Source organism: Canis lupus, chromosome 26 (assembly GCF_011100685.1).
Source record: "Canis lupus familiaris isolate Mischka breed German Shepherd chromosome 26, alternate assembly UU_Cfam_GSD_1.0, whole genome shotgun sequence".
Taxonomy (NCBI): Eukaryota; Metazoa; Chordata; class Mammalia; order Carnivora; family Canidae; genus Canis; species Canis lupus.
The window spans coordinates 25,106,778-25,130,581 of NC_049247.1; the positions used below are offsets into that span (position 1 = coordinate 25,106,778).

Sequence of the window (23,804 nt, forward strand, 5' to 3'; positions counted from 1 at the left end):
GTGGCCAAATAACCTGTTCTGGAATGTGATTCAGGGCACCTGGGAAGGGTAGTGGACTTCCCTCCCATGAGGTCCTTTCTGCTGGTCCAGACCTGGGTTTAGCCCGTAAAGGCCTTGTGATGGCTCTGGGGAACAGAGGAATAAGAGGGACTGAAACTGTTTACATACCCATAGTTGAAATTGCTTGACTGGGCTGCATTTTTTTATTATCTTTATTTATTGAAATATCTGTACAGGAAGAGCACATCTAAATATCTACACTAGCAAATTACCAGAAAAAAATCCTACCACCTGGTAGACTTTATTTTACTTAGCTGTAACTGGCAGATTTGTATCATTGAGTCTGTTTCCCACTTATGATTACCTTAGTGATCTTTTTGCTACTACTTCAGGCCCCTTGTATTAGTCATTTTTAATAGTATCAAACACATTACATTCCAATTTGAATAATCATTTATTATTGGTAACCATTTAGGTAGTTTCTAGTTTCTTAGCAATAATACAGAATACAGGCATAATGTATGGTGCGGTGGTGTATCTTTTCTTTCCCTTCACATCCTTGGAATATATTTCCCCCAAAGTATGGTTGACAGATTATTTTCCAGAAGGCTGCCAGTAGTAAATAGATGAACCTATTTCTTCTGTACAGCTCTAGCACTAGGTTTTGTAATATCCATTTGTCATTGTTAATTTAATGGTTTTGATGTGGGTCCTCTGCAGAGGCCCTCTTTATAGGGCCTGAAGATATTGGAGTTAGAAAGAGGCCACAGCCTTTTCCCAGGGAAAGAACATGATTAAACTAAGAATTAGGAGCTTTTCTCACCGTGGTATTTTGGACCAGGCATTTGAATTCTCTGGGTACACACCAAGAGTGTTTATGATCCTGAGGGTCAGGAAGCTAATGAGAGCTAGAAAGATCTAAGAGGGCATAAAGATACAACTGTCTTCTGCTTGTGGGTTCCCACTGTGGTTTTGATTTGGTGTCTTCCTTCTGCTCCTGGTCCTAATGAAGAAATAGGAACAAGCTCACCCCTTCATCTGCCATCTAGGGAAATTGGGGTGATCAATTAGGCTCTTTTGGGTTGTGTTTTCAATTCTTGAATTGTTAATAAGTTATCAAGGCCTGTGTATTGTCAAACTCATAGCATCGGAGAGTGGAATGGTGGTTTCCAGGAGCGAGAGGGGAATTGGAAGTGGGCAGTTGCTAATCAGTGGTACAAAGTTCCAATTATGCATGATAAATTCTAGAGATCTGTACAGCACTATACCCAAGTTAACCGACACTGTGTTGTACACTTAAATGTTTAAGAGAGTAGTTCTCACATTGTGTTCTTCGCACCCTAAAATGGAATTCAAACACACAAACAAAATACCCTAGACTTGTGTAGACCATGGAGTTAGGCCTGTTGCAGATCAAAGCATCTTTCCCAAGGCAGTGGTGCTACATGAGGCATGTTTCCTACTGTGACTTAGCACACAGGTCTTTTTCTTGTGCTTTAACCCTGGGTTCAGTGGTACTCTGTTGTATTGGGTAGTGTGTGTGTCTTTGTCACCATATGGTGGAAAGATCCCTAAGCAGAGAGGCTTCTGATCAAGTTTCTGGGAGGTTCGGCTTGACCAGGTGTTTATAGGGGTTGATGATGTTGCAGTACCTGCACCAAGGAGGCCATGTGAGGGCTGATGAGACAACAGGGCTGTATCACACTGTAAGCCACATTAGCACTGTGCAAAAGATATAAAGTGTTTAAGGTGTCCCTTGCTTGAGACTCAGAGGCAAAGGCATGGAGTGTTTCTGCTTCATATTGCTCCCCTGTACAGAGATTCGAAAAATAATCTTTGCTTAAACTACTTACAGGGATAACTGCCCTATTACTTTGATTCAGTGATTCTCAACTGGGGAAGTATTTTGCTCCCTGGGGGACATGTGGCAATGACTGCAGACTTTTTTTTTTTTTTTTTTTTTTTTTTAAGATTTTATTTATTCATGAGAGACACAGAGAGAAGGCAGAGACATAGACAGAGGGAGAAGCAGACTCCTCACAGGACAGCCCAATGTGGGACTTGATTCTGGAACTCCGGGATCACACCCTGGGCCGAAGGCAGGCGCTCAAGCACTGAGCCATCCAGGTGTCCCCATTTTTGATTTTTACAACCAGGAGATGCCACATCTAGTAAATATAGTTCAGGGATGCTGTCCGACATCCTGTAATACAAAGGACATCCCTCCACAACAAAGGATTATCCAGTCTAAAATGTCAGTAGTGCCAAGATAGAGAAACACTGTTTTAACCAAAGAACAAGCAATTCAGGGCAGACCCATGTGATTGTGCCCACTTTGCTGATTGCAGCTTTCCTTTCTAGATCGTTAAAACTTTGTCTTTTGAGGTTCTGGCCTTGTAACTTCCCAGACATCCTTCTTTGATTTCTCCTCCTACCCTTTTGGATCTACGACTTATTTTTGCAATTCTGAAAGTATTCCTAAATTCTGCTACCATGTGCTGTTCACTCCAAAATCTGGCTTGAGCTCTTGGAATGTTGATTTGCTTCGACATGTAACTGCCTGCGCTGCCCTGCAGTAACCTCACTGGCATTGTGGCTGTAGCTTAAGATCAGCAGAAAATGAAAAGTATCAGCTGTGAATCCCATTTGCATGATGGGATTGGATAAGCACGTGCACTGCATTGTCTAACAAACTCTGTTTCTCTCTTTCTCCCTCCCCACCCCCTTTCTTCCTCTCCATCCCTTTCCTGGCAATTTGATCACCTTTCACTGTGAACTCCCCCACCGCCCACCCACGTCCCATACCTGCCCTGGTGACCACACGTACCTTTCTCCTCTGTTACACGAGGCAGTTCTGACACTGTCTGCTCCCCCTGTAGTGCCAGGCTTCTGTTGCACAGTTGGAGTGGACTGGAAGTCTCTCACTACTCCGGCGTGCCTCCCCCTCACCACCGACTACTTCCCCGACCGCCAGGGCCTGCAGAACGACTACACAGAGGGCTGTTACGATCTCCTTCCAGAAGCAGATATTGACAGGTCAGTGTCAGAGGAGGAGGGTTTCTGTATGTGTCAAAACACTGCATTTTCAAACCTGTCTTCCTTTTCTGTTTAGAGAATTTTATGAAGCCAAGAACTGTCCATTTTTTCTTTAGAGTTCTGTTGACATACCTTCTTTAACTTCTCCTTATTGTTGCTTTCTCATATTTTTCTGTTGCAGTTGTTCTGGACATACTAGATCTGATCTTCTTTTCTAAGATTAGCTATTTGTGCTATTCTAAGAATAGCTGTTAGCTATTACCTGACTTCTTCTGACTCTTTGAACTGATCATTTCTCCCAAAACTGGTTTATAGTTTGTTCGTTTATGAACCACCATAGAACGGTTATCAGGGCTGGCTTGTGGAATCAAAGCAAAACAGGATGGGAGTTTGGACTCTGAGTGTCACTCTGCCCTGGACCAGGCATATCCCATGTGAACAACCGTCTGTTTTCTCAGGAGGGATGAGGAGGGTGTGCAGATGACGGCCCAGCAGGTGTTTGAAGAGTTCATCTGCCAGCGTCTCATGCAGGGCTACCAAATCATAGTGCAGCCCAAGGCACAAAAATCCAACCCCGTCGTCCCACCCCCACTGAGCAGCAGCCCGCTCTATAGTCGAGGTGAGTTTTTTTCCTTGGACTTGTATTTTTTCTTTTCTACTAAATTTGTTTAAGTAGGTTCTTAAGATGATAGGGAATAGATAAATTGAGGAGTAATTATTTTGCAACAAATTTTGCAAACAAAATTTTTCTTTCTGAATTTTACTTACATGAAGAATAAAGTCTTCACTAGGCCCAGATTGATCTTAAATCCTCTTTAATCTACAGCTCCTCTTTTAGGAGGGGTATATGACCAAGCTCAGGAATGTTACAGCCTGACTTTAGCAAAACTTAGGAAAAGCAGGCAACTGAACCATGCATGAACTGTCAAAGTACATAGTGAATGTTTTAGACCTGATATTTATTTCTAGCATAGTACCTGGCACACAGCACGTTCTCAGATGTTACCTAAACGTGGAATTTATGCCTTTTCTCCTCTTGTTCTGGATTCATCTCCTCTTGTTTGTCAGTGAAGCTGAGCATGAACTCAGCAAGGATGAAGCAAGGATGGATCATCTGTGAGTGGTAGAGACTAATAAATGACAAAGACTCAGGCCGATTGAGTTACAGCTAGGCTCTGGAGAGCTCTTCTAAAATAAGTCTGGTAAATAAATAAATAAAATAAAAATAAAAATAAAAAAATAAAATAAAGTCAGGTAGAATAAAATGTGGGTGCCTAGAATTAGAAAGCAGTGATCACTTCCCAGAACAATCAGTGAGTAACCATTAGTCTCTGGCCTCCTCCTTGTAGCTCATGAGACTTCCCCACTCTCCTAAACTCCCAGCTCAAAACCTCAGATCATCTTTGGATCCATTAAAGTGCTTCGGGCCAGAGGATCAAAGAAGTGTGGATCTGTGAGGGGGAGCTTGGTGGTCCATCCAGTCTAGGCCTTGTTGCTTATGATGAAGCTTTGGACTCCTCTGTATGTTCTTTGAAAAGCCCATTATGATATTTATCACTCGTTGCCTTCTTTTCATGTTCTGCACTGAATAATAATCTTCCTGAGTGCCAGGACTATGTCAGTTTCATGTTTTTATCCTTTATAGTAGAAACCATTGTGCCTAGTGTACAACAATATGAGTTGATAAATATATGAATTCATTCATTCGTTCATTCAACAGTATTTTTTTCCTTTTTAATTTAAATCCAATTTGCCAACATATGGTATAACACCCAGTACTTATCACATCACATGAATTCCCTAATGCCCTTCAATTCAACAGTATTTTTGGTGTTTTTTTTTTGTTTGTTTCTTTTAGATTTTATTTATTTATTCATGAGAAACAGAGAGAGAGGCAGAGACACAGGCAGAGGGAGAAGCAGGCTCCATTCAGGGAGCCTGACGTGGGACTCGATCCCAGATCTCCAGGATCATGCCCTGGGCCAAAGGTGGCGCTAAACCACTGAGCCACAGGTTGCCCTCAACAGTATTTTTGAAGCTCCTACTCTGTGGGGCATTTATAGCCCAGTGAGGAAAAATAACATTAGTCAGACTATGAAATATAATTCTTCATTGTGAAAATATTGTGAGGCAAAAATCAAAGGGCTATGAGGATATTTAATACAGGACTTGAACTGGTCTGGGTTAGGGATGGCTTTTGAGGAGGTCATGTTTAATGTGAGACCTAACCTCTGTGTAGGGGTTACTAGGAAGAGAAGTAGGTTGGGAGTGGTGAGCAGGAATAAGTAGGAAGAATATGCCAAGGAAGAGGGATTAGTATGTGCTTCTTCCCTGTGGCAAGAAGCTCTGTGATACTTTCTGGGCACCCAAAAGAAGATTGGTGGGGTGGAGCATAGGGAGTACAAAGATGTGTCTGGACATGTCAGCAGACCCAGACCTCACAGGGCCATGTGAAGGCTTTTGTTCTTTATCCCAAGAATAGTGGAATGAATTCACCTTTAGTATCAATGGCCCTATTCAGCCTTCCTACCTGTTTTTCTCTAGGATAACTGATCAGTGTCCCTTAGTGGTTCATAATTTCTCTGGCATCCAGTTCTGCTTTGGCTGATTCAGGAGCCTCATGTCATGGCTAGTTGGCCAGAATTCACTCACCTGACCATATCCTTTCTGGCTATTTTCTCCTTTGATAAATTTAATCCTTTTATTTCTGTAATAATAGAAATGGTATCTGGGATCCCTGGGTGGCGCAGCGGTTTAGCGCCTGCCTTTGGCCCAGGGCGCGATCCTGGAGACCCGGGATCGAATCCCATGTCGGGCTCCCAGTGCATGGAGCCTGCTTCTCCCTCTGCCTGTGTCTCTGCCTCTCTCTCTCTCTCTGTGACTATCATAAATAAATAAAAATAAAAAAAAAATAGAAATGGTATCATTGTTATAATTACTAGAAAAGTGACCATCATAAGTGAGATTTCAGGGTATCTGGGTGGTTCAGTCAGTTAAGCATCTACCTTATTATTTATTTTATTTTATTTATTTTATTTATTTATTTTTTTAAGCATCTACTTTAGACTCAGGTCATGATCACAGGGTCCTGGGATCCAGTCCTAGGATTAAGGCCCACCTCGGAGTCCCTGCCTAGTGGAGAGCCTCCTTCTCCCTTTCCCCCGCCACTCTCCTCACTTGTGCACATTCTCTTTCTGTCAAATAAATAAAGTAAAATCTTAAAAAAAAAAAAAATCTGTGAAATTGCATCTGATAGATTTGTTGACTCCTGGTTATGAGAGAGACTCGTTCTAATAGTGAACAAAACAGCATCAGCCCTGACTTCAAAGTTTATCATCTACTGGGTGAGACAGCTGTTGAACTAATAAACCACAGTATTTATTTGATTATAGATTGTAGAGTGCTGTGCAGTATTAATTTAGAGTGGGGTGTCAGTACTATGCTAGATGCTCATGAACATTATCCCATGACCTTGTTGTCTTCCTGCTAGCCAACAGGGGGTTGTTGTAAAAAAGAAGGAATGCAAGGATAGGGGGAAAGCTCTCTTTTTTTCTTTCCTCTTTTTTTTTTTTAAGATTTTATCTATTTATTCATGAGAGACACAGAGAGAGAGGCAGAGACATAGGCAGAGGGAGAACCAGGGAGCCAGATGCGGGACTTGATCCCAGGACCCCAGAATCACGACCTGAGCAAAGGTAGATGCTCAACGACTGAGCCACCCAGGCGCCCCTTTCTTTATTATTATTATTATTATTTTAAAAAGATTTTATTTATTCATGACAGAAAGAGAGGCAGAGATAGAGGTAGAGGGAGAAGCAGGCTCCATGCAGAGAGCCTGATGTGAGTCTCGATCCTGGGACTCTGGAATCACACCCTGAGCCAAAGGCAGATGCTCAGCCGCTGAGCCACCCAGGTGTCCCGCTTTATTTTTATTAAAGATTTTATTTATTTATTAGAGAGTTTGTGTGCATGAGTGGAGGGAAGGGCAGAGGAACAAACAGACTCCCTGCTTCATGTGAGGCTTCATCCCAGGACCCTGATATCATGACTTGGGCGAAAATCAGACACAAGTCCTTTTGCTAGTTGTAGAAAGAGAGACTCAGGGAGATTTGGCACCCAAGGTCACACCACTGGTAAATAAACGTTCTGAGGTTAAACCCGGGATCCTCTGAGTCAAAGCCTGGCCTCTTCTAGGGAGCCTGCCCTTTCCTCTCACCTAGGAAATTTCTGCATTCCCAACGAAGGTCCTTTCAACTTGTCCTGACAACTCCCATGCTGTCTATACTGTGTGACTGACTGTCTTTTAGAACCACACTAGGGGACTGTTTAACCTGCAGATCAAGAGAATCTTGTCTTGGCGGGATTGGCCATCAAGACACTATTTTAACTCTCTTGAAAGCTTATATTTTCTTGATTGCTCATAATTTCCCTCTTTCTTTTTGCTTTTTAATTTTTTAAAAAGATTTTATTTGAGAGGGAGAGAGAGCCAGAGAGAGAGCACAAGCACGAGTGGAGGGGAGGGGTAGAAGAAGAAGTAGCCCCCTGCCCCCCCGCCACTGAACAGGGAGCCTGATGGAGGGGCTCAATCCCAGGATCATGACCTGAGTGGAAGGCAAACGTTTAACTGCCCTGATTTCCCTCTTTCTTATGCACAACTCATTTCAACTAATATTTTTCAAATACCTGCTCTGGGCATGGCACCTTCTCAGGTGCTATGGAAAATTTAAAGACAAACAAGATTTAGGCCCTGGCCTCCTGGAACTTCCAGTTTGTCAGGGTTTGAGATAGACACATGTGGAGCCACATCCAGGGTGGAATTCAAACTGCTGATGAATCTGCTAGCTTTCTAGAGGAAGTGGCATTTGACAGTGACCTTAAATGACCCATAGGCTCTTGCTGGTGGCTTAGGAAGAGAAGGCAGAAAAAGCAACAGGAGCAAATGTTTGGAGAAGAGAGGACAGTAGTCCTTTAAAACTGAAGCAGGGTTATAGCAATGTGAGAGTCATGGAATTAAAGCTAGGTTAGCTGCCACCCTGGGGTGAGGACCTCAACTGCCAGGATGGCAGCTTGTGCTTGAGTGGAGTGGAGTAGAGTTCCATTTCAGTCTCAGAGTTGACTCTTGGCCTATTGACATCTAATCCAGAATTTCCCTTCTCAGAGGCTGAGGTATCAGGCTATTCATCTCTGAGTGTGTCTTCTGGATGCTATCAGCACTTCTGGGCTCTAATCTGCTGCTGGCTGGTTTAGTAACAGAAAATTCTGCCGACTTCAGGACTTTAAAAATTTTTTTTAACCAAAAATAAGCCTTTTCCATGAAACTGCCCCTCAAAAAAAGTTGCTTCTTTTGTTTCTCCTTTCCTGACTGTATATGGAAGAGAAGCTATTGCCTATTAAAGGAATGATCTTCAACCAGATGGTGGAAATGATCCCCCCCCCCCCCCCCCTTCTATTAGGCCTTGTGTCCCGAAACCGCCCTGAGGAGGAGGACCAATACTGGCTGAGTATGGGCAGAACGTTCCACAAAGTGACGCTGAAAGATAAGATGATCACAGTGACACGTTACCTTCCCAAGTGAGTCCTTGGAAATTTTGGGTTTTCAAATACTGGCCTGAATGGTGTCCACATACTAACTTCTGTTTATAATGCATACTGTACACATAGTGAATTATGTGACACATAATTAAAACCAAGATAGGTTGAGTGGTTGGTTTTTCTTTTCTTGGAATTCCTTTTGTTTTCAGGGTTATTTTACTATTGTAGCTCACCTGCCTCTAAAAGGGATTTAACTCAACTTATAATGGTTAGCCTGATCCTTAGCAAGCCAATTAAAGATAAAGAAAGGGAGGATGAAAGAATGACAAAGTTTAAAAACTGAGAAATTTCCGTTACCAGTCCCCTGGGATGGGTTGCTTACTGCACTTGAGGATTGAATGCCAAGGATGGTGCTAACTATATTGAGATGGAAGGGTCCAGAAGAACTGGGGGAGTGAGGGAGGGGAGTGATTCTATTTTGGACTTCTGGGCATGCCCTTTGTTTTTCAGGTACCCTTATGAATCTGCCCAGATCCACTACACCTACAGTCTCTGCCCTTCCCACTCAGACTCGGAGTTCGTCTCTTGTTGGGTGGAATTCTCCCATGAGCGGCTGGAGGAGTACAAGTGGAATTACTTAGATCAGTATATCTGTTCTGCTGGCTCTGAGGACTTCAGGTCAGAGGATGTGCTTTGGTTTTCCATCTGGCTACCTTGGATGTGCCTGAATTTTAACACACCTGTCTTTTTTTCTGATTACAAGATGATCTTTGTTTTAGAAAAAATGGAAGAACAAAAGCACATCTGCATTGGGTTAAAAAACTCAGTGATAAGGGAATCCCTGGGTGGCTCAGAGGTTTGGCGCCTGCCTTTGGCCCAGGGCATGATCCTGGAGTCCTGGGATCGAGTCCTGCGTTGGGCTCCCGGCATGGAGCCTGCTTCTCCCTCCTCCTGTGTCTCTGCCTCTTTCTCTCTCTCTCTCTGTCTGTCTATCATGAATAATAAATAAATAAATCTTAAAAAAAAAAACAACTCAGTGATGAGGTAGATGGTGGTGATGGTTGTACAACAATGTGAATGTACTTAATGGCATAGAATTGTACACTTAAGGATTGTTAAAGTGGTACATTTTGGGATCCCTGGGTGGCGCAGCGGTTTGGCGCCTGCCTTTGGCCCAGGGCGCGATCCTGGAGACCCGGGATCGAATCCCACATCGGGCTCCCGGTGCGTAGAGCCTGCTTCTCCCTCTGCCTATGTCTCTGCCTCTCTCTCTCTCTCTCTCTCTCTATCATTAAAAAAAATAATAATAAAGTGGTACATTTTGTTATGCATGTTTTGCCACAAAACGATGACAGAAACTTCAGTGATGAAGTGCTCTTTGATAGAATGTCAGTGTAGATCATGTTCTTTTTTTTTTTTTTTTTAATTTATTTATGATAGGCACACAGTGAGAGAGAGAGAGGCAGAGACACAGGCAGAGGGAGAAGCAGGCTCCATGCACCGGGAGCCCGATGTGGGATTCGATCCCGGGTCTCCAGGATCGCGCCCTGGGCCAAAGACAGGCGCCAAACCGCTGCGCCACCCAGGGATCCCTAGATCATGTTCTTAACCTTTTTCTTGACTACCTGTGGTGTCTCATTTTATTTTTAATTTCTGTGATTGTGATTTATGATTGTGATGATAAAAAGCCACAACCCCACTGGGTCTGGGTGCACAGAAGCATCCTGACATCTCTGGGATGGAAATTAAAAGCACCTTTTGTGGTCTTCTTCTAGATCTTGTGTTTCAAATGAAGCCATGAGATGTGGCATCAGATGAACATACTCAAGGGGAGATGGCCCTCACATACCAATTCCAAAGACAGGGTTGAAATGGAACCTTCATTGCAGATACTTTTTTTTTTTTTTTTTAAGATTTATTTATTTATTTGGGGGGGGGGCATGTGTGAGTTGAGAGGAGGGACAGAGGGAGAGGGAGAGAAATTAACTCCATACTGAACACAGAAGCCAACATAGGGCTCAATCTCATGATCTGAGTTGAAACCAAGAGTCAGACACTCAACCCACTGACCCACCCAGGTGCCCCGGGAGTGCTTTTATTATCTGCTTGTGCTAACCATCACCTCTTTTCTCCCTTTGGCCCTTCACAGCTTAATTGAGTCTCTGAAGTTCTGGAGGACCCGCTTCCTGCTGCTGCCAGCCTGTGTCACTGCCACTAAGCGCATCACAGAAGGGGAGGCCCACTGCGACATCTATGGGGACAGGCCTCGGGCAGACGAGGAGGAATGGCAGCTCTTGGATGGTTTTATCCGCTTCGTGGAGGGTTTGAACCGGATCCGCAGGCGACATCGCTCAGATCGCATGATGCGGGTAGGGCTCTATGGGCCCCTTGGGGTCTGGGCTTGGTCTCTTCCTGTCTCGGGGCCCTCTTTCTGGCCAGTTTATTTACTCTACAAGTGTCCACCATTTCTCTTAAATCCAAAACAGTGTGTTTTCCTCCAGTGAAGGGTGAGGGAAGGAGGGATAGGGTCACCAGGCAGCCAGTGGGCAGTGTTGTGTGGCACCTGAGGACACATAGCTCCTTCATGTTCTTCCCAGGTGAGACACCATGTCAAGCCAGCTGCTTCTCCTGGGTTACTGAGCAAAAGTCACTTGAGGGTAACAGCAGCAATACTTGCCTACTCTTATATCACTTTTAGAGTTTCCAGTACCATGGGCATTCATTCACATACTACCCAGTGAGGACACTGAGGATCATGGGGTTGGGATATGTCTGAGGACACCCATCTAATAAAGGACAGGTCTGGAATTCTGGGCATGTGTATGTACAGTTCTATGAATTTTAACAGATGTGTAGATTCATGTAACCACTATAGCTATCATCAGGATGTAGAGTATTTCCATTACTCCCCCAAAACCCCTTATGCTACCCTTTATAGTCACCTTTGCCCCCATCTGTAACCCCTGGCAGCCACTGGTCTGTTCTCTGTCACTATACTGTTGTCTTTTCCAAAAGTCATGTGCACAGAAACATATAATGTAATCTTTTGAGAAATTGCCTTCTTTCATTCAGTATAATGCCTCTGGGATTCATCCAAGTCTGAAATTCCTTTTCAGTGTGAATAGTATTGCATCACCAACTGATTTTTTAACCCCAAGTTCAGCATTCTTCCCTGCACACTGGCTACCCTTTGTACATAACTTTGCTGATGATTAAAAACATCTCAAAAAAAAAAAAAAAAAAAAAAGGGAAGAAAGAAAAAAAAGAAACATTTCCAAAAGACCTTGCATGGTGGAAAGAGCTTTGGTCTTGAAACCAGATGATTAGAACTTGACCTCCAGCTTCAGTGAGATTTGGGATAAGTCACTTAATTTCTCTGGGACTCAGTTTCTTCTTCCATGACTTAGGTAAAACATTATTTACTTCCTAGATCCATGGTAGAGTGGAATGATCTGTGGAATCCACCTCAAAGAGGCACTTTTGAGTCAACAGGCATTCAAACCTTCAGTTCAAGCAAAAAGCAGTTTTCAGGATTTACCAAATAAAAGGAGCCCATGTTGCTTGCCTCACTGAATTGGATTTCCAGAGCCTGAAGCACAACAGATGCAGCAGGCATGCTCTGAGGGAGCCCACTTGGGCTGATGGCCTTGTCTCCTTTTCTCTGCTTTAGAAAGGGACCGCCATGAAAGGTTTGCAGATGACTGGGCCCATTGCCACACACTCCCTTGAGTCGACCGGCCCCCCAGTTGGGAAGAAGGGAACCTCAGCTCTGTCCGCCCTGTTGGAGATGGAGGCCAGTCAGAAGTAAGTGCCTGCTTGGGGAAAGACTCATCCCCACCCCACCGGCTACAAAGGTTTTCAGTGCCTCACCTTGTGAGTGGGGGTGAAGTATGATTTCTGTCTGCAAGGAGTCTGAAATTAAGAAGATGTATGTATACATGAGCAGAAAGCTGGGTTAATACCCAGTAATTGCCAAATAACATGAAATATGCCAGAAATTATAAACTTGCAGTCTGGGGTTTAATTTGAACTACGGATACATTTGCTTTGGCCCACATAGTGGGGTTTCTTTGTTTGTTTATTTGGTTTTTTTAATAATTTTATTTTTTAGAGCAGTTGCGGGTTCAAAGCAAACTTGAGTGGAAGGAACAGATTTCCCATATATCCTGTCTCCATACCTGCATGGCATCCTCCATTGTCAACATCCCCACCAGAGTGGGACATTTGTTATAACTGATGAAGCTGCAGTGACAAATCACCATCACCCAGTGTCTCTAGTTTACATTACAAACTAGATGTGGTGTTGTACATTCTGTGGGTTTCAGACAAATTTATAGTGACATGTAGCTACCATTACAAAATAGTTTCAGTGCCCTAAAGACACAAAATATTTTTAAAATATCTGAGCCATATTTTTTTAGTTTGAAGATTTCAAATGCAAATTGGGATTTTATATGAATTTGTATGTGAGAAACTGTATAGTATACACAACATGGTATATATCATACATAAAATAATATATTACAGATAATACAACATAACACCATATTATAGATAATAGATAAAAATCCAGCCTTTCTAGAAATAGAATAGCCTCAGTTATAGTACTGGGTCCACATGCATACCCAGCCAGGTGAGGGCTGGTACTTTAGAATGGGCATATACTTTCTGGTTTATCAGAGAACCAGCATACCCTCTGGTCCTGGACTTGCATGTGACCTGGCCAGCTTCTCTAGGCATTTGTGTGGTCCCTTCATAAACAGTTAAGTGCTCCATTTCCCAGGACACTGGCGGGGTCATGTCTTGCCTGGGAGAGCAGTGACAGCATCCCAGGAGGTAGGATTTGAGTTGGCCTCACAGGAAAGGAAGCATCTATACAGAGGGGTGGGGGCAAGAAGGCACTTGGGCAAGAGGAAGAAATAACTTTATGTACAGGTGGCACCCACTCTGGGAGCCTTCACTGCCCCTTCATCCTCCCAGCCAACTCAGATTCTGCTTCCTAGCATTCTTGGCCAACATCCGTTAGAGCCCTTACCAGAATTTTACCAAGATTTACTCACATTCCCTGGACCTGCCTGTTTTCTGAGGACAGAGGCTGTGTGTTGTGCTTGGCACATAGGATGTGCACAATAAATAGTCATGAAATGACAGAGGAAGAGTCCCTGTACAGATGTTAGGGGAGGTTAGACCTTGTCTGTCTGGTGTGAGAGGTTGTGTCGTGCCCAGCAGGAACCTGTGTGCATCAGGCTTTCCAAAAGTAACATCAAATGAGCTTGAGGCATACTCAAGACAGGTGGAAAGCTGGATGCTAAGCTGTCCTTTTATGTTCTCACTGGAAGAGAGATCCTTTGCAAGTTTCTTTTTTTTTTTTTTTTTTAATGGAAAATTTCAAAACAGCTAAAGTTAACTAGGAGAATAAATCCCTGTTACTTATCATGCAGCTTCGATGATCATCAACTTATGGCCAATCTTATTTCATTCATATCCCACTTGCTCTCACCTTCCTTTTTATTCCTTATTAAATTTCAGCATCATATCTCTTCATCTATATTTCAGTATGTATCACTGAAAGAGAAGTACCCCTTTATTTTATTTTTTTTTAAGATTTTATTTATTTATTCATGAGAGACAGAAAGAGAGGCAGGCTCCAGGCAGGAAGCCCGATGTGGAACTCGATCGTGGGACTCCAGGATCACACCCTGAGTCAAAGGCAGATGCCCAACCACTGAACCACCAAGGCATCCCGAGAAGTACTCCTTTAAAAAAAAGTCCTAATACTGTCATTTATCTAAAGGGTTACAGCCATTTCTTAATATCATGAAATACCCAGTCAGTGTCTTTGGCAAGAAGTGTTTCTGGAGATGAGCCCCATGTACAGGAAGGCCCGGAAGATGGGCCTTAAGAGGTGGAGACCCTTGGTAGGCTCTTACTAGTCAGGCAAGAGGCCACAGAGGCAGAAAGAGGGTGATAATGAATGGAAAGAAAGGGACACACAGGAAGAGAAGGGAACCTGGCGGGGACACTATGGTGGTGCGGGGCAAATGAGAGGAAGAGAGCAGAGGTAGGTTAGGCTCCTTACTGAGGGCACTAGGTCCTCTTACCTTCATCTGATTGAGAGAAGAGCCCAGATCTCAGCCCAGCAGGTTCTCCCTGTAACTAATCACAGATCTTTCCTGCTGGAAAAAAGAACAAGGAACATATGTTGCTGGGAGGGGTGTGAAGCTGGGGGTGGGGGGATCTTATTTTAATTTGTCAGTGAGTCATCATTTAGTACGCTCCAAGGAGCCTCTTTCTGCTCAGACTAGAAGAGGAAGGATAGTTGGGGTGGTAGTGTCCCCCACCCCCCAGGCAAAGGGAGAGACTCTCAGCTAACCCCAAAGGGAGGCAGGACAGAAAGACCTGAGACTTAATCTCTCCTTACTCTCTTGGGTGCTCTTGGGTGACTTGCTACGTTTTCTCAATGTAGGAGGTAGAGCAGAGGGAGCCAGACCTTTATATAATATTTGCTCACACAGTGTTTTTTATTTGTGTGCTTTTCTTTTGCTTTTGGTGCACCAGGCAGATCTAGTTTTGTTTATCATGAAAAATAATGCTATGGTGATATGGAAAAGAATTTTTGAAATTTCACCTGTAGTCCTGCCATCTTACCATAAACTGTCAATTTCTTCTAGTTCTCATCTATTCTGTATCTGAAGTCATGTATGTTTAGTCAGGCTCTCAAGGAAGGGAGGTCCCAGTAGTCTCTGCCTTCTGCCAATTGTCTGCATGGCAGGGACCAGCCGGGGCAGCCGGTGCTGGCTCAGCTGCTCCAAACAGATGAGATAACCCGATGACAGCCAAGTCAGGGCAGAGACCACCAAAAGGCAGTTGTCACTGCTTCTGTGGAGGCTTGGCTGGCAACCCGGTTCCGGCAGAAGGCAGTGTGCCTCCGTGTATGTTTTCACATATACACGTATATAATATAACTGGTGGTTTTCTGGCAGGTCCCCTTCTTCTAAATTTTTTTAAATATTTTATTTATTTATTAATGAGAGACAGAGAGAGAGAGGGAGAAGCAGGCTCCATGCAGGGAGCCTGACATGGGACTCAATCCAGGGTCTCTAGGATCAGGCCCTTGGCTGAAGGCAACACTAAACCGCTGAGCCACCCAGGCTGCCCGGTCCCCTTCTTCTGAGCTATTAGACAAGGAGCCTCCAAGGGCAAGGACAGGGTCTTACTTGCCTCTGAATCCCTGGTTCCTAGTCCACAGATTATCACAAGCAAGGCAACTCAGTAAATGGGGATTGTCATGTGCATCTGACACTGGGGGTAACCAGGGCTTCCTGTCCCCGCAGCCTCGGAGAAGTACAAGAGAATGTCACAGTGTGCGTTTTGCGGATGAGGCTCAGAGGAAAATACATTTCGATGTGATAGAGACAGTGTGGTGTAGGGACATGGGAAAGAATTGAGCATTTGTTCTGCTTTTCCTATATGAATTACACCTCAGAGTAACCAAGTAATTGGGGTAGGGCAGTTTGTCTTTTTTCAGCACTGCAGCTACTAGGTATAGAAGGAATGATAGACTGTTACCATGTTTGATCTTTAATGAACTTGTAGATTTCACAGAGATAACCAGCGGTGACTAATATCACAGAGAGAGACCACCAGACCTTATAGGCCTCCAGATAGAAATATACAACACCACTTAAGAAGAAGAGTTCTTGCCTAAAATTGAACCTGAATCTGCTTAAGCCATTAGATATAACTTCCAGTTCCCAGGAAGTACAAGGCACAGAGGAACACAATAAACAGTAAAGGGAGAAAATCAGCACATCCAGACTCTGAATTTACAGGGCAAATGAGCTAATTTCTTTGACAAATAAATTGTAAAGATAAAGAGAAATGAAGAAGAACTTATGGCTGAAAAGAGAGCTGAGAGACATTAACTTACTGCAACGTAGGAACCTTCATTGAAACCTGTTTTGAACAAACTATACAAATAATTTTGGGGAGACAGTTGAGGAAATATTTGATATTAGAACATTTTTAAGTATATTGGAATTGTGGTTATGTTTTTTCTTTTCTTTTTTAAAGATTTTGTTTTATTTATTCATGAGAGGCAGAGAGAGAGAGAGAGAGGGAGGGAGGCAGAGACGTCGGCAGAGGGAGAAGCAGGCTCCATGAAGGGAGCCCGATGTGGGACTTGATCCCAGGACTCCAGGATCACGACCTGAGCCGAAGTTGGACACTCAACCGCTGAGCCACCTAGGCATCCCTGGTTATGTTTATTCAAGTTATTTTCTTTTGGGGATACAGTACATGCTGAAGTTCTTGTGAGTGAAATGATATGCATCAGTTTTGCTTCAAAATAATTGGGATGTGTAGGTAAGGGGTATAGATGAAACATGAAATTTTGGGGGAGTGCATTTGTAGGGATTCATTATCTTATCCTTTTTACTTTTGTCGGTGTTTGAAATTTTTCCATAATAAAAACTAGGGGGAAAAAAAGAGTATAACATGTTACCATGGAAACTGATTTTTAATCTCCGGTACAAGATTACTTGACAATCTGTAACAAACATGTCAGAATTTAAGAGTAGAGAAGTGACACAGACTAGGTTCTTGGGGGAGGCAGACAAGAGATGGAGTTTATTAAGGAGAGTCCTTGGGCTCAGCTTGTGTAGGAAGGAGGAGGAAGCAAGAATGGACAGAGGGAGAAGCCCAGGTGCAGTGCAGGCCCAATGACAGCCTTGGGCCACCTCATTCAAGCTCTAAAACTAGAACAGCCTTCAGAGATGAACCCAGTTGGACCGACATGGCCAGACCTGTACATCCCTTCATTGATCATTCCTTGTGCATGGGCAGCTGTGGGGGAGGGGGAGCAAGAGCTTGAACAAAGCTGCTCTGCACTTGGGGCTGTCCCTGAAGGGGCTGACAGCAGAGCCTGCTGGGCAATAGGCCCAGCTACTGTGGCAGCAAGGTCACAGCAGAGGTATCTGGGTGGTGCCTCACAGTGTCCACCACAAGAAGTCTTTGTTGCAATAATAATGAAGATTTAAGATTATAATGTGAGACTTCTGGAATCTACCAAATAAAAATTCAGTGATGTGTTGAAGCAACCTAATTTGGGGGAGCATTTAAGTTATACTAGCTCATAAATATCTTTAGTACAGGTAAAAGGAAAATAAACGTGGAAACATGCTTTTATGTACATTAGAACTGAGATGGGATAAAATATAAGAAAACCATAGTTTTCTTGGATTACGAAAGAGTGTCAGATTTGTGTGACTGAGAGGATATAAATGTGTGCGTTTGAAAAGTTAACATATAAACCTTCAAAATGTATGGAGAGTCAATTCCACATATAGTTTATGCCACATGTTAATGCAGCGCTAATTTTCAGAATGCTTCTACTGGTATATTTAATACAAACAGAACAAGTCTTCCCAGAGGATTAAAAAAATAATGACGTTCATGGATGGAGTCACTCCAACCTTGTCACTTGACCTTTCAAAGTAAAACCTTTCAAATCATCAGGTACTGCCATAGTGATTTTTAAATTGAGCTCTTTTCTTATTTATCTTGGGAGGACTGGTGATTGCTCAGGACAATGAATGTAATTAAGGGTATTGTGTTGGCCTGAAGGAGAAACAAAGCAGAAGTGTATGTTTCAGAGGTGACAACAGGACTGTCTTCATTTCATCTTGGCTAACATGGGCCCTTTACCAGGGGACTTTCAGCAAGCTACAGACCTGTGTTTTTCCATCTTTCAGGTGCCTAGGAGAACAGCAGGCAGCTGTGCACGGTGGCAAGAGCGCCTCCCAGCCAGCTGAGAGCAGCAGCGTTGCCATGACTCCCACCTACGTGGACAGCCCACGAAAGGTAAAGGGAGCCACTCCAGCAGAAAGCTGCCTGGTGCTCTCAGGGACCCAATGTGGAGGGGAAAATGAATAGCCGTTCTAATCTAGGGATGAGTGTGCTGAGGATTTCATGAATTCTACCCTGAGCCCTCTTAAGCATTATGATTTCTATAGAAGTAGTTTCTGCTTGCAGTTTTAAGGAAGTTAACTGCTAGATAAATGCAGATGCAACATAGTCAAATTAAACTATATTGGTCAAGTCCCAAGATCTGGCTCAAGCTGTGAAATTGGCCATCTGGTTTTCCTTCAGCCTCATCTTTGGCTCTCCTAGATGGGTGGTAGAAAGCTACTGGGGCAGCTCCTAAGAGAACTCACTCTTTGATAAAGAAATTCCCATGAGTTTGCTTAAACTACTGAGAAATGTAATCAAATGGAAGCATCCTGTGGGGGAAAAGATCAAAGCCTGAGGCCTCTGTATGGAATAGCAAGTACAGTAAAGGGGCCAAAACCTCCATAGGTCATGCTTTTTGTATCCTTTAAGACCAATAAACATGGCTCTGTCTACTTATTCAGGGAAATTCAGAATGTGAGATCATTCTGGTATGGGAGGGTGAGCTACTGTGCATTCTCTTATCTGGTCTTTATTGCTAGGAGATGGAAGAGATTCAGTAGATGTATTTTATTTTTCAAAACTGGCCAATTTGTATACTTGTCGGTCTTATCTATGTATTTGTTTATTTCACTTCCATATCTTGAAAATTTTCTAGTCAAGTATTTTTCAAAAACATGATTTTAAAAAAATACATATTTCATCATATGGATAGACCTTCATTTATGACTTACTTTTTTGTTAAGAATGTAGATTTCTGATTTTTAAAAAGAATTTTGGGTAATTATCCCATAAGTTTTTACTTATGGGATAGTTTTTACAGTTTTTACAGTTATTCTACACTATATCACAATTATAAATAATACAGCAAACATCCTTGCACATAATTATTTAAATATATCTCTTATTATATCTTCAGGATAAATTTATCCCATGAGGATGCAGGGATTAAAATCTGAGAAAGAGTGTCAACTGAGGCTGTAGGCAGCTTATGTATTCTATAAATTAGAAGTTGGCAGACCTAAATAAATATTTTAGACTTTGTTAGCCAAGAGGCAAGATCAAGGCTATTATGTAGGCACTTTTTTTTTTTTAAACATAAATACTTGTACATCCATTTTAAATTTTAAAAACCATCCTTAGCTCACAGACTACAATAAACCAGTAGCCAGATTTGGCCTGCAGGTTGCAGTTTGCTCACCCAGCCCTGGGAAATGACTTTAGGTACAGTCCCAAGGATAGTCTACATAAAGAATGATCTGTCAGTCAAGGAAGAATCTTTTCACATTTATATAAATCTCAGCAGTGGTTAGCACCTCTGCTTCTATATGTTCTAGCAGAGACGGGACACAGATGAAACAATGAGAGTACATAAACACCCTGTGTGTAGCCCACTAGCTGTTACCCATACTTATTGCCATCTTTGAGAATTAAAACCAATGCCTGGAACAGTACTGAGAACTTACGGAACCACAAGCACTAAGGTTAAAATGCACCAATGGCCAAATAGTAGATTGCCCTTTGGAACATTCTCATTTTCCAACTTAACACCAAAATCTACATGGATGGTTATCATTTGTAGTAGATGTAGATCCCCAAGTAAGTTGAGAGAAGCAAAGATTTTATGAGATGGCCCAAGGGAAGACCTGTGGGTGCCATACTCAGAAATGCCAGCAGTCTTCAGTCAGCGTCTTGTGTTGGATGTGGAGAGGGATCCCTGAAATTGCATCTCCAGAGCCACATGTATCCATGGTTTGTTACTTAAATTTGAAGTGGTTGATGGGAAATGGCAGCAGTATTGATAAAATGGACACCCACATATTTCAATGATTCTACTTTGAGAATTGAAGAAAAGTTGTAAGAAAGCAGACCTGCAGATGTATCAAGTGCCATTTCCAAATTTCAGTGATAATGCATAAAAAGTAAAAATATTTTGAAGGGACAAGAGGTTACTTCTTAAGAAAGATGAGAAAGGAAGGGTCTTCACGAAAGTCCTCTGTGTCATTTTTGTTTCAAATACATGACAGCTTATATTCCACAAGAATAAGGTTCAGAAAAAAAAAATTAAAAAAAAAAAAAGCATAGGGTTCAGAGATGAAGGCAGTTTGAGATCTCCCCACCCCTACCCCATGAGTGCATATGTTTCTGACACTATATATATCTCAACTTCTTGGTTATTTTGTTATACAACCAGTGGAGGAGAAGGTATTGCTGCTTCTGGATCCCCTGTTTGCTTAAAAAATTAAGCACCAACTTTTCCTGCAGTGAATCCTCTTCTCCCATCTGGCTGCCATATTTATTAACAGGCAGAACTGAAAACCTCAAACTTCTGTATCTCTCCAAGAGGGGTGCTGGTCACCCAGCCAGGCGGGAGGCCAGGAAGTGACCCCTGAAGGCTTTCCCCCAGCATCCCCACCAAGCGGCTTTGTGGCCTTTTCCTCTCCCTTGACATAGGTCTGAATAAAGTTCAGAGCTATGTGGGAGGGTGCAATATCCAAGCCAGGCTCTGATGAGCCCTGAGGGAGCTTGGACACACCTTCTGTCCCTGTGCTTGCTCCCACACAAATGAGACGTTCTGCCCAGGAAGGTGTGAGTTCCTGCTAATGCTTTGCATTTGGATACAGTCTTTCTGGGTGGATCTCTCTCTCTCTTTCTCTTTCTTTCTTTCTTTTATCCCTCCATTCCCCTCCCATGCCCTTATTTCTCTCCTTCCCTCCTTGTTTTTATTTTTTATTTTTTTCTTTCATACCCCTCTCCTTCCCAATGATTCACCATGGGTCCACATTCGTCCCTTCGCTCCTTTGCATTTGCTGCTGCTGCCACCGCTGCTTCCTCCTCCTCTGACTTCAGGACGGGGCCTTCTTTATGGAGTTTGTCCGCAGCCCTCGCACAGCGTCATCCGCCTTCTACCCACAGGTCAGTCAAACTCAGAGGGCTTTGCAGCCCACGCATGCCTGCCTCATCAGCAGAAGCCTTCTGCTTGGCTCTGAACAGATGGAATGGGGCTGAAATTGAGTTTGAAGGGCAGCTGAAATTGAATTTGGTCTCAGAGGTGTGCATTCCCTACCATGGGGTTGGTGGTGGCAGTGGGGGACGCGAATGATTAATGCAGGAGAGCAGATGATTACGTCAGCATTGACGCACGTGTTTCCTAAGTCTACCTGTCTGTTCCACGTAGTTGCCACTGATATCTGCCACATCAGCAGCATCTTCCCTGTTAGATGTTCTGTCCATATAATATAAGCAACATGAAATAGCTTTCTTAAGGACTGAACACTTAACTTTTTTCTTCTCAGTACAACCTCATATATTCATAGCAGTGTGGCAGGAAGTGGTGCAAACAGCAAACACTTATTAATAGGCATATGCTTTGTTGTAGGCTAATGGTAGATGACTGTGGGCAGCTCACCTCACCTCTGGACTTTCCTTAACTCATTTGTCAAATAAAAGGTTCAGACTAGAGGCTTCCACAGGCCTTCCAAACCTAGTCTTCAGTAGCTCTATGCCAAACATGTAGTATTCTCTCATTTCATCCTTACTATGTGGCCTATGAGTTAATTTATCCCAAGTTGACACTTGGAGAAATTGGAGGACAAAGAAGTTCTGCTTTACACTGTGCAGGGTAGAGCTGGGATTTAAATCCAGGACCAAAAGCCTTGACTCATGACCCCTGCTCAGTAACTGGCTTCTCCAATTCAGTAATTCTGATAGGTCCTAGGGAAAGAGAAACTGGAATCCTTGCCCTTTATCGAGGCCTCTAAATATATGAAGTTAACTTAGTTACAGAGATTTTAAGGAGTTAAGGTTAATGCAGAGTCAGGCGGACTAAGGTGGACAGAACTTGGGAGGTTCAAGGGCAAAAGGTTAAGGAATCTCTATTTGGCAAAAGTGAGAAAACCAACATTGATTGAGTCCTCACTCTGCCACTTAATGTGCAAAAGGCTTTGCACACAGTCTTCACAACAGTCTATGAAGTGTAGGTGTTATTACCCCATTTTCCAAGTGAAGAAACTGAGGCTTAGATGTGGTCAAAGGCACACAAATCATAAGTGGCTGAGCCCCTGCACCATTTAGCACACCATGCCTGGAGGCAAAGGGGGTGTTGAGTCTTGGAGTCTTCCCTTTCTTAAGAGGTCCGATGGTGCTGTGCCTGTCTGTGCAGGTCTTCAGAGGTCTGTACTTGCCTTTTCCCAGTGAGCTGTGTGACCCTGGGCAAATCTCTGTAGGATCTCTGAGGTCTAATCCAAGAATCTCTGATCTCTGAGCGTGGGAGACATGCTGCATTTTTGGTTTAAAACAAACTTACGGTAGACTTTTTAACCTTTTACTTTTTTTTTAAGATTCTTTTTTATTTCTTAAGATTGTATTTATTTATTCATGAGAGACACACACACACAGAGAGGTAGAGACATTGGCAGAGGAAGAAGCAGGATCCATGCAGGGATCCCGATGTGGGATTCAATCCCGGAACTCCAGGATCACGCCCTGAGTCTAAGGCAGACATGCTTAACCACTGAGCCACCCAGGCGTCCCTAACCTTTTACTTTCTAATAAGAAACTCTCTTGTAAAAAGTTTTGGACTTGGATTATAATTTAACATAAGAAGAATCCCTGGGTGGCTCAGCAGTTTAGCGCCTGCCTTTGGCCCAGGGTGTGATCCTGGAGTCCTGGGATCGAGTCCTGCATCAGGCTCCCTGCATGGAGTCTGCTTCTCCCTCTGCCTGTGTCTCTGCGCCCCCCCCCCCCGCCCCGTGTGTGTCTCAAATAAGTAAGTAAGTAAGTAAGTAAGTAAATAAATAAATAAATAAATAAATAAAAATCTTTTTTTTAAAAAAAGAATTTAACATAAGAAAAATTAGCAGAGCCATAAGATAATTGTTTTATAAATCCCGTAATTAAATAGTAGTCCACATAGCTTCAGGTGGAACAAAAGTGGACAAGTTCCCACAATTGGAAATCACATGTAAAAATGAGCTGTTAGGAGAGGCACACAAAGTTTATATTACCTACCAAGAGTATTGTTAAGCTTACACATAAATCAAAAAATTTTCTCTGCTCATATAAAGGGATCCTCTGTACTTACACAAAATGAAATTATGCTTTGTTTTTGTTTATTATTGTTGTGTTAAGATATACATAACATGGAATTTGCTGTGTTTGTTTTGTGTGTGTTTGTTTTCTAACACACTGCATGGTGTGTGGAATGGGACGATGGAGTCAGAGGGCTCCTTTCAGATTTCATTTTCAGCCCTATATCAGGGAGCTGCTTTAGGCATGTTAATTAACCT

General features: G+C 43.0%; 1 protein-coding gene across 11 annotated transcripts in view; it reads left to right on the plus strand.

The window, feature by feature from the left end:
* The window catches only part of DEPDC5 (DEP domain containing 5, GATOR1 subcomplex subunit), a 125,351-nt gene that overhangs the window by 67,617 nt on the left and 33,930 nt on the right, over positions 1-23,804 (plus strand). For 6 of the 11 annotated variants that reach the window (XM_038575740.1, XM_038575739.1, XM_038575745.1 and 3 more), the window contains 8 exons: positions 2,853-3,036; positions 3,495-3,655; positions 8,490-8,607; positions 9,079-9,246; positions 10,718-10,937; positions 12,239-12,372; positions 18,321-18,429; positions 21,367-21,432. In XM_038575740.1, the coding sequence (XP_038431668.1) occupies positions 2,853-3,036; positions 3,495-3,655; positions 8,490-8,607; positions 9,079-9,246; positions 10,718-10,937; positions 12,239-12,372; positions 18,321-18,429; positions 21,367-21,432 (1,160 nt within the window). The remainder of the gene's footprint in view (positions 1-2,852; positions 3,037-3,494; positions 3,656-8,489; positions 8,608-9,078; positions 9,247-10,717; positions 10,938-12,238; positions 12,373-18,320; positions 18,430-21,366; positions 21,433-23,804) is intronic. The other 5 variants (XM_038575741.1, XM_038575746.1, XM_038575742.1 and 2 more) reach the window with 3 other exon arrangements.